This window comes from Coregonus lavaretus (genome assembly GCF_964263955.1).
Source record: "Coregonus lavaretus genome assembly, chromosome: 34".
Taxonomy (NCBI): Eukaryota; Metazoa; Chordata; class Actinopteri; order Salmoniformes; family Salmonidae; genus Coregonus; species Coregonus lavaretus.
Window position 1 is genome coordinate 11,931,401 of NC_140021.1, and position 11,584 is coordinate 11,942,984.

An 11,584-nucleotide genomic window follows, 5' to 3' on the forward strand; every position below is an offset into this window, starting at 1 on the left:
TTTAGTGTGTGTGCCTATGTTCATACCTCACAAGTGTTGAGCTGAATGAGTCCAAGATGGGAGAATAACTGCCACCATCTACTTCCATTCCTCAGTCTCCCTCTTACCCTCTGATATGCACAGTACTCACTTATCACTCACTGGCCCTGTCAGCTGTCATCACTCAGCATGGTAATAGCTCACTGAGTTGTCATGGTTACCTGGTCTCTGCCTCAACCGCATCTCTCTCCCTCTCTCTTTCCAGGGATGTTGTATTATTCAACAGTAGACAGAGGATGCTAAGAGTCAGAGAGAGGGAGAGTAGTAGGGAGGAGGAGAGAGGGTAGGGAGGAAGAGAGAGGGTAGGGAGGTGTAGAGGTGTGCTGTGCAGTGGTGAGTCAGTATAGAAGGAGAAAGGGAGAGTGTATAGATATATATCTTAGCTTGGCTAATAGAAATGGATGGAGAGAGGAGAGAGTGGAGTCTCCTGGTGTGTGTATTGATAAGGTAGAAGGTTGTGAGGTTGAGGGGCGATCAACACTGGGCAGACTTGGAGCAGAGTGACGCAGAGAGGAACTTAGACTTAACACTGCTTTATCACACACACATACACACACACGGCTGAAGCCAGGACAAAATTATAGAGGACCGAGGGAGGGTGAGGGAGAGATTGTAGGACGAGTGTGGAGTGAGCAGCAGCCATGGCAGAGAACTCTATGTACCAGCGTCTGTCCTACGAGAGAGAAGAGGAGGAGGAAGAGAGGAAGGAGGGAGTAACGAAGGAGAGAGGGGAAGAACAGATGGTAAAGTATTTTATATACTGTGTTAGAGATTGGTTGATTTTGTTGTTAGTTTATTGACTGTGTTTGTGTGTGTGTGTGTGTGTGTGTGTGTGTAGATGACGGAGGAGGGAACAGAGTGGTTGGTAGATCTGTTAACAGACGTTCAGCTGCAGCAGTACTTCCTGCGTATCCGTGACGAGCTGAACGTGACGCGCCTGTCACACTTCGACTACGTTAAGAATGAAGACCTGGAGAAGATCGGCATGGGGCGCCCAGGTATGTAAAGTATATCGTATTTTAAAGTATTTAAAAAATCAAGGAAAGTTCAAAGTGGATTTACCAGGTCTATTCCTCCAGAAACGGTCATAACACAGTCACAACAAGGTCATAACGCAGTCACAACGAGGTCATATCACGGTCACAACAAGGTCATAACACAGCCACAACGAGGTCATAACATGGTCACAACAAGGTCATATCACGGTCACAACGAGGTCATATCACAGTCACAACGAGTTCATAACACGGTCACAACGAGGTCATATCACGGTCACAACGAGGTCATATCACAGTCACAACGAGGTCATAACACGGTCACAACGAGGTCATAACACGGTCACAATGAGGTCATATCACGGTCACAATGAGGTCATATCACAGTCACAACGAGGTCATATCACGGTCATAACGAGGTCATATCACAGTCACAACGAGGTCATAACACAGTCACAACGAGGTCATATCACGCCTTATTGCCTCTCCTCCCTACACTCTGTTCTGTTCTCTCTGTCCTTTAACCAAGGTGTCACATACATAGGGGATGGGGTTGCAGTTTGTCAGAGGTAGGCTGACAGTGTGTAATGTATTCTCTGTGTGTTGCAGGCCAGAGGAGGCTTTGGGAGGCAGTCAAGAGGAGGAGAGCTCTCTATAAACGCAAGTCCTGGATGAGCAAGGTACAGCACACAGTGAGTTTGAATCCCTCTTAGCTGTAGTGTGTGTGTGTGTGTGTGTGAGTGTGTGGAGTCACTCTGAGCAGTAGTCTCTGTGTTTGGGCCAGCAGGTGTTTCCAGGGAAACGAACTGACTCTGACTCCGACCCCCAGCAGCTCCGGGGGGCGTCGCCCACCTTAACAACTCAAGGTGTGTATGTGTGTTTGTTTGACATATTCCTTACTCAAGGTTAGTTTTATAATTGATAAGATTCTGACCTACTCATGCTTATTTGTATAAACAATATTGTTGTTAAGGAGTTATAATTGGAGTATGCTAACTCGCATAATTATATTATATTAACTCTTATTGCGCCTGGTGTTTGAAGGCTTAACCCCGTCCAGCGATGGGCAGGGGGCAGCCCTGACTTGTCTGATCCGAGAGGCAGAGCTACAGCTGTGTGAACGACTAGGAGATGGAACCTTCGGAGTCGTCAGGAGAGGAGAGTGGACTGGAACCAATGGACAAATGGTGTGTGTGTGTGCATGCGTGCGAGCGAGCGAGCGAGCCCGCCCAGGAAACTGGAAAATACAACTATTTGAACAACAATAGGGGATGATTTCATCTGAGAGCTGGTTCACAAAGTAACGTCATTCTCTCTTCCTCTCTTTCACTCCCTCTGTCCCCCTTCTCCCTCCCTCTCTAGCTGTCAGTAGCAGTGAAGTGTCTGAAGACAGACAGTGTGTTAGACACTGAGGGCTTGGATGATTTCATCAGAGAGGTGAACGCCATGCACTCCCTCAACCACCAGAACCTCATACGGCTCTATGGAGTGGTGCTCACACACCCCATGAAGATGGTAAGACACGCGCACACACACACACACACACACACACACACACAGATATACGCACACATACATACATACACACACAAATACACACACACTTACCATACCTCGTATTACTTAATGGATCTCTAACGTGTGTGTAGGTGACAGAGCTGGCTCCTCTTGGTTCTCTGTTGGATCGTCTGAGGAAGCGACAGGGACACATCCTCATCTCCTCTCTGTGTGGCTACGCTGTACAGGTCAGTGTGTGTGTACGTGTGTGACGCTACTGCATGATTAGCTAGTGCTCACTAGCTAGTTAGTTCACATCTGCTAAGTGTGTGTGTGTGTGTGTGTGTGTGTAGGTGGCGTGTGGCATGGCATATCTAGAACAGAGGCGATTCCTCCACAGAGACCTGGCGGCGAGGAACGTCCTGCTGTCAACCAATGAAATGGTGAAGATTGGTGACTTTGGTCTGATGAGAGCGCTGCCATCACACCAGGATACATACGTTATGGAAGAGAGCCACAAGGTGCCCTTCGCATGGTGAGTGAGTGACTGGGTGAGTGTGGGTGTGCATTCTCACTGCATGATCCTGTACTAAACAATATGATCTCTTTCTATCCTTAACCCCCCCCCCTCCTCTCTATATGTGTCTCTCTCTCTCTCTAGGTGCGCTCCAGAGTCATTGAGGAGCAGGAGTTTCTCTCATGCTTCAGACACTTGGATGTTTGGAGTCACTCTGTGGGAGATGTTTACACACGGACAGGAGCCATGGCTAGGACTCAACGGCAGCCAGGTACACACACACAAACACACACACATACACACACAATAAGTGTCTGTCGGTAGTGCTTGATAAGTTTGTGTGTGTGTGTAGATTCTCCATAAGGTGGATGTGGAGGGGGAGAGGCTGGTGAAGCCAGCAGACTGTCCCCAGGATGTTTACAACGTGATGCTGCAGACCTGGAGCCCTCAGCCTGATGACAGACCAACATTCACCGCCCTTAGAGACTTTCTATTGGAGGTAGGGACCAGACTAGGGATGCGCGGGTGACTCCTAACCTGCAGTCCCCGCGGTTCTCTCCGCAGGGCAGGTGGATTTAGGGTAGGGTGACCACACCAATAATTTAAAAAGAAATGTGATTTGTAACGTATTTCAGTCAGACATTCCACCTGTCTCTTGCAGTCAAGTTGCGCTTATAAAAAAATTAATATATATATATACAGTGAGGAAAAAAAGTATTTGATCCCCTGCTGATTTTGTACGTTTGCCCACTGACAAAGAAATGATCAGTCTATAATTTTAATGGTAGGTTTATTTGAACAGTGAGAGACAGAATAACAACAAAAAAATCCAGAAAAACGCATGTCAAAAATGTTATAAATTGATTTGCATTTTAATGAGGGAAATAAGTATTTGACCCCTCTGCAAAACATGACCTAGTACTTGGTAGCAAAACCCTTGTTGGCAATCACAGAGGTCAAACGTTTCTTGTAGTTGGCCACCAGGTTTGCACACATCTCAGGAGGGATTTTGTCCCACTCCTCTTTGCAGATCATCTCCAAGTCATTAAGGTTTCGAGGCTGACGTTTGGCAACTCGAACCTTCAGCTCCCTCCACAGATTTTCTATGGGATTAAGGTCTGGAGACTGGCTAGGCCACTCCAGGACCTTAATGTGCTTCTTCTTGAGCCACTCCTTTGTTGCCTTGGCCGTGTGTTTTGGGTCATTGTCATGCTGGAATACCCATCCACGACCCATTTTCAATGCCCTGGCTGAGGGAAAGAGGTTGTCACCCAAGATTTGAAGGTACATGGCCCCGTCCATCGTCCCTTTGATGCGGTGAAGTTGTCCTGTCCCCCTAGCAGAAAAACACTCCCTTAGCATAATGTTTCCACCTCCATGTTTGACGGTGGGGATGGTGTTCTTGGGGTCATAGGCAGCATTCCTCCTCCTCCAAACACGACGAGTTGAGTTGATGCCAAAGAGCTTGATTTTGGTCTCATCTGACCACAACACTTTCACCCAGTACTCCTCTGAATCATTCAGATGTTCATTGGCAAACTTCAGACGGGCATGTATATGTGCTTTCTTGAGCAGGGGGACCTTGCGGGCACTGCAGGATTTCAGTCCTTCACGGCGTAGTGTGTTACCAATTGTTTTCTTGTTGACTATGGTCCCAGCTGCCTTGAGATCATTGACAAGATCCTCCCGTGTAGTTCTGGGCTGATTCCTCACTGTTCTCATGATCATTGCAACTCCACGAGGTGAGATCTTGCATGGAGCCCCAGGCCGAGGGAGATTGACAGTTCTTTTGTGTTTTTTCCATTTGTGAATAATCGCACCAACTGTTGTCACCTTCTCACCAAGCTGCTTGGCGATGGTCTTGTAGGCCATTCCAGCCTTGTGTAGGTCTACAATCTTGTCCCTGACATCCTTGTCTTGGCCATGGTGGAGAGTTTGGAATCTGATTGATTGATTGCTTCTGTGGACAGGTGTCTTTTATACAGGTAACAAGCTGAGATTAGGAGCACTCCCTTTAAGAGTGTAATCCTAATCTCAGCTCGTTACCTGTATAAAAGACACCTGGGATTTCTTTGTTGTTATTCTATCTCTCACTGTTCAAATAAACCTACCATTAAAATTATAGACTGATCATTTCTTTGTCAGTGGGCAAACGTACAAAATCAGCAGGGGATCAAATACTTTTTTCCCTCACTGTGTATATATATGTGTGTGTATATATATATATATATATATATATATATATATATATATATACATATATATACTGTATATATATATATACTGTATATGTCATAAGGATGTGGTACCGGTGATATTAAACACTTTGTTGAGATCTGATATTCTGCGCAGCGCAAGACGACCAATCAACCAATCGTCAACCAATCACTTTTCTCAAATCCTTTTGGGCTAAATTCCAGCTAAACTTGGAGAGGACAGTTAAGCCTAACTACTAACCAAAATTCTGCTTCTGACGAGGAGCTACGAAAGTAAGAAAATAGTAGTATTAAACTAAGAGATACAGTGGGGAAAAAAAGTATTTAGTCAGCCACCAATTGTGCAAGTTCTCCCCTTAAAAAGATGAGAGTGGCCTGTAATTTTCATCCTAGGTACACGTCAACTATGACAGACAAATTGAGAAAAGAAATTCAAGAAAATCACATTGTAGGATTTTTTATGAATTTATTTGCAAATTATGGTGGAAAATAAGTATTTGGTCAATAACAAAAGTTTATCAATACTTTGTTATATACCCTTTGTTGGCAATGACACAGGTCAAACGTTTTCTGTAAGTCTTCACAAAGATGTTTTGGGGCTGTCGCTGGGCAACACGTACTTTCAACTCCCTCCAAAGATGTTCTATGGGGTTGAGATCTGGAGACTGGCTAGGCCACTCCAGGACCTTGAAATGCTTCTTACGAAGCCACTCCTTCGTTGCCCGGGCGGTGTGTTTGGGATCATTGTCATGCTGAAAGACCCAGCCACGTTTCATCTTCAATGCCCTTGCTGATGGAAGGAGGTTTTCACTCAAAATCTCACGATACATGGCCCCATTCATTCTTTCCTTTACACGGATCAGTCGTCCTGGTCCCTTTGCAGAAAAACAGCCCCAAAGCATGATGTTTCCACCCCCATGCTTCACAGTAGGTATGGTGTTCTTTGGATGCAACTCAGCATTCTTTGTCCTCCAAACACGACGAGTTGAGTTTTTACCAAAAAGTTATATTTTGGTTTCATCTGACCATATGACATTCTCCCAATCCTCTTCTGGATCATCCAAATGCACTCTAGCAAACTTCAGACGGGCCTGGACATGTACTGGCTTAAGCAGGGGGACACGTCTGGCACTGCAGGATTTGAGTCCCTGGCGGCGTAGTGTGTAACTGATGGTAGGCTTTGTTACTTTGGTCCCAGCTCTCTGCAGGTCATTCACTAGGTCCCCCCGTGTGGTTCTGGGATTTTTGCTCACCGTTCTTGTGATCATTTTGACCCCATGGGTGAGATCTTGCATGGAGCCCCAGATCGAGGGAGATTATCAGTGGTCTTGTATGTCTTCCATTTCCTAATAATTGCTCCCACAGTTGATTTCTTCAAACCAAGCTGCTTACCTATTGCAGATTCAGTCTTCCCAGCCTGGTGCAGGTCTACAATTTTGTTTCTGGTGTCCTTTGACAGCTCTTTGGTCTTGGCCATAGTGGAGTTTGGAGTGTGACTGTTTGAGGTTGTGGACAGGTGTCTTTTATACTGATAACAAGTTCAAACAGGTCCCATTAATACAGGTAACGAGTGGAGGACAGAGGAGCCTCTTAAAGAAGAACTTACAGGTCTGTGAGAGCCAGAAATCTTGCTTGTTTGTAGGTGACCAAATACTTATTTTCCACCATAATTTGCAAATACATTTATTAAAATCCTACAATGTGATTTTCTGGAATTTTTTTCCTCAATTTGTCTGTCATAGTTGACGTGTACCTATAATGAAAATTACAGGCCTCTCTCATCTTTTTAAGTGGGAGAACTTGCACAATTGGTGGCTGACTAAATACTTTTTTCCCCCACTGTATATACTGTATACTGAACAAAAATATAAACGCAACATGCAACAATTTCAAAGATTTTACTGACTTACAGTTCATAAAAGGAAATCAGTCAATTGAAATAAATTCATTAGTCCCTAATCTATGGATTTCACATGACTGGGCAGGGGCGCAGCCATGGGTGGGCCTTGGAGGGCATAGGCCAACCCACTTGGCAGCCAGGACCACCCATTGGGGAGCCAGGCCCAGCCAATCAGAATGAGTTTTTCCCCACAAAAGGGCTTTATTACAGACAGAAATACTCCTCAGCACCCCCCAAAGCCGGATGTGGAGGTCCTGGGCTGGCGTGGTTTGTGGATGTGAGGCCGGTTGGATATACTGTCAAATTCTCTAAAACGACGTTGGCGGCAGCTTATGGTAGAGAAATTAACTTTCAATTATCTGGCAACAGCTCTGGTAGACATTCCACGCTCCCTCAAAGTGTAGTAGAATTGCATGAAATGTGTTTATAAAAGGCCACATTTTTCTCATGCAAAGAAAGGAGAAGAAACGTATCTGATATAGCCTATTGCTTAGGCCACTCTTCGCCACTACGTGCTCAGCCATGCATTGAACGGTCTTTTTGGCGAACAATGATTGAGTTATATTATTATTAGCCTAAATTATGACAATCCAATCTACTCATCACATTAGGAATAGTAGGCTTGCATAAGTCTGCAAATGTGATGATGCATGGAATGCTTTATTGTAATTTGCTTCCCCAAACTTGAAACTCACGCGCCGCCTATGGCTAACAAGTAGTGAAGCCGCATGTATCTAATTGTAGACAGGTTGACTAACAAATAGCCTACCAAAATGTCTGAAATTATAAGCAGAAACATAGGCCTATCTAAAAAAAAAAGGCCTGTCAAAATATCGCTCTGCCATCTCTGACTGTACATAGCATTTTCTATATTAGTGGATTAGGGTCGGGTGTGGGTTTCAGATTTTCACTTTATCAGTTGCGGATGGGTTATTAGCAATTACGGGCGGGAGCGGGTAAACAAACAAGTGACCCCGCGCATCACTAGAACACAGACATTCATGGAATGGTTCACCAAGTGTCCAGCAGAGGGCACTGTAGGTACATGAGTGATTGCAAGACTGCAGGTGCAAAGGAAAAATGGATGCTGGCTTCATAAATCTTGGGGCAGATTTCCCAAACACAGATTAAGCCTAGTCCTGTTGAATTTTTCCATGTAGAATCTCCATTGAATCATGCTTTTTAGTCCAGGATTCGGATCAATCTGTGTCCGGGAAACCGGCGCTTGACGTTCCCCGCGTAGTACTCATAATCATGATGGTGTGTGTGTGTGTGTGTGTGTGTGTAGACCATGCCTACAGACATGAGATCGCTGCAGGACTTTGAAGAACCAGATAAACTTCAGATCACCATGAATGACATCATCACCATCATCGAGGGCAGGTCAGTTTGTGAGTGTGTGTGTGGGTGGGTGTAAGAAGAATGATTCATTATTCAGAAAGTCAGATAGATATCTAATATGAAGAGCATACATGCTTCTCTGTAAAGTGCAATAGGGAATCATATCAGTGTGTGTTCATGTGTGTCTCTTTGTCTCCAGAGCAGAGCTCTATTGGTGGAGAGGTCAGAACAGGAGGACGTTGCGTGTGGGACAGTTTCCTCGCCACGTGGTTACGTCGGTCAGCGGCCTGTCAGCCCAAGACATCAGCAGACCACTCACACACTCCTTCATTCACACTGGACACGGAGACACTGACCCACACAGGAGCTGGGGGCACGCTGACCGCATAGACAGGTACACACACACACAGAGACCTGGCTGTTACCTGCAGGTACAGTGTCTGACCACTAGAGGACAGCAGAGCCCCGTTAGTAGTGCTGTTGTTCTTTAGCTTGTCAGGCACAATAAAACCAATGGAAAAGTCCCAAAATACTTTTTATAAACAACACCTGAAGTACTGTGTTAACACTGTGTTTGAACTCCACTATATCCCTGGTCTTTACCCCTCACCCAGCCTGTACTTGGGAAACCCCATGGACCCCCCTGATGTTATGGGAATGGATCCTTCCACTGCCCGGCCCACCAAACTACCCAACCGCACCAGGAGTGAGTAGGCTACACAAACAAACACACATTTATTCTCTCCTTACAATATCTTCCTACCTTTTTATTAATTCCTAAACTCTCTCCCTCTTTCTGTTTTTGTCTCTCAGAGCTGCCTCCTCCTCGTCCTCCCCAGCCTGCTGTCCTGATCAAGAGTATGTCTTCCACGCTGAGTGTGTATTTACCTGTATATGTTGAGCTGTCTATGACTCTCTGATTGATGATAACGGTGTGTGCGTGTGTGTGTGTGTGTAGAGCCATTCTATGACTCTGTGTTAGATGATGATGATGAATATGAAGGTGCTTCGTCGGGGCTGAAGAGGCTGGGCGCGGCTATAGGCCTTAAACTCCGCACGGGGGAGGGGCCAGGTGTGAGGTCGGCCAAAAGCGAGGTCTCGCTCATCGACTTCACCGATGACAGCTTCAGCTCGGCCACGCCCTCCCCTCTCACTGAGACACGCCTACCTGACCAGGACACACTCCAGGTACACACACACACTCACACACACACTCAGTGGGCAAAATAACCTTCTTCTCTCCTCTCTCCGTCCAGGACCTTCCTTCCATACTGGACTGGCCTCTCCCTCTTCCTGCCTACGATGAAGTTGCCACAGAGGCCGAGGGTCAATTGGCAGACCAGGAGGTTCGATCTATCACTGGATTGCCGGAGGGGATGTTAGTTCCGCCCAACACTGATGCAGAGGGGAGGGGCTTAACACAGTCAGCTGATCTGTTCCAGGAGCTGCAGAGAGAGGTACGACACGCACACACGCACACACACACACACACACACACACACACACACACACACACACACCACAGGTTTGTCATTTGAGTCTGGAGTTTTAACGTTGTTTAATATGCCATTTAGCAGACGCTTTTATCCAAAGTGACTTACAGTCATGTTGTTTTTCTCTTTTCCTGCTGACCTGCAGGTGATGGTGAAGCTGCGTGTTCCCATGACGACCGGCCGTTCCCTCCCCTCCTCCCCCCTCCCCCTCTCCCTGGCCCCTCACAGACAGATCTACCTTCCTCCCCCCTCCTCCTCTTCCTCCTATGAGGACAGACCCATGCTACCCCCTCGCTCCCCCATCCCACCCCTCCGCTCCTCCAAACGCGTTTCCCTACGTGAGAGGGAAAACACGCCCCCTCAAATCCCTCCCAGAGACCACGCCTTTTCTCAGCCATCCTCACGCTCCTCCTCCCCCCTTCCTTTAGTGCTTCCCCTCTCTGTCTCCCCTCTCTCCTCCTCCCTTTGTCTCCCCCCTCCTCCCCTCTCCTTGTCTCCTCGTCAGAGGACTGGACTATACGGGGTTGTTGGTCCTCTCGGCCCCCTAGTCTCCTCCTCCCCCTCTTCCTCTCCTCCCTCCTCCTCACTCTATTCCTCCATGCTCACAGCTGCCCCTCCCCCCAGTTCCTCATTGGATCCCCTCTCTGAGGGGCGTGGCCTGTCAATACTTATTGACAACTCTCAGAGTTCTGAACGTCCCGCCTACTTAGAGAGGTATGGAGCCGCCAAAATGGCCACCGTCCGACCCATGGTGCAACAGCAGCCAGGCGGGGGTGGGGCCAGGCCTAACTCCTCCCACAACAACAACAACCACAGGACTCAGCAGTTAACTACAGCTCCCAGCAGGCAACGGGAGAACGGCCTCATTCAGGTTAGAGATGTTCAGAACAGTGAGGCTGCATTCAAGTGCTCTTTGTGTTTACCTGTTTATTGTGTCAGAAATGCATTCAAGTGCTTTCTGAAGTCGCAAGACTTCTGAACCTATGAGATGCTAAAACATTAGGTGTGTGTGTGCATCTGTGTTTACACGCACACAAACACACACACACACACACTCTCTAACATCTCTCTTTCCCTCTCTCTCTCTCCCTCTAACATCTATATTTCTCTATCTCTCTGTTGTAGGTAGAACAGTTGTTCCGGCTGGGTCTGCGTTCTAGAACAGAGTGCCAGGAGGTTCTAGAGCGTTGCCAGTGGAACCTAGAACAGGCACGCACCATGCTACTGGACTCTTATGGAAAAGTAGGCTGAGACAGACACCAGACTCCAGGACCACTGACCTACAGACTTAAAACTACTGACATTTAACCCTACACACCTACTGTTCTAAAAACGACAGACCTGAAACTACAAACCTTTACCTATTACTACAGACCTTTAACTACAGACCAGCCCACCTGTATACTAGAGAACTCTGACAATGAGTGGAAGCCAGGTGAAGCCAGGTGAAGCCAACAGATTTAAGGCTGAAGGTAGTAATAATGTTCATAGAACAGACATCCCCATTCATATCATTCCCTTGCTGGAGACTATAGGACCTGGTTGAGTCATACGAAGGGAAACACTGAACGAACACAATACTGCAT

General features: G+C 46.7%; 1 protein-coding gene across 1 annotated transcript; it reads left to right on the plus strand.

The window, feature by feature from the left end:
- Positions 1-680: 680 nt before the first annotated feature.
- tnk2a (tyrosine kinase, non-receptor, 2a) lies at positions 681-11,370 on the plus strand (the record flags this gene model as incomplete). Its single annotated transcript, XM_084151750.1, has 18 exons — positions 681-782; positions 878-1,037; positions 1,644-1,726; positions 1,822-1,939; positions 2,079-2,221; positions 2,397-2,549; positions 2,684-2,779; positions 2,885-3,066; positions 3,193-3,319; positions 3,401-3,547; positions 8,453-8,547; positions 8,705-8,899; positions 9,120-9,211; positions 9,319-9,363; positions 9,464-9,693; positions 9,762-9,962; positions 10,144-10,869; positions 11,124-11,370. 18 exons carry the CDS (start codon positions 681-683, stop codon positions 11,247-11,249), a joined length of 3,021 nt encoding a protein of 1,006 aa, XP_084007876.1. The 3' UTR covers positions 11,250-11,370.
- Between the last annotated feature and the right edge of the window lie 214 nt (positions 11,371-11,584).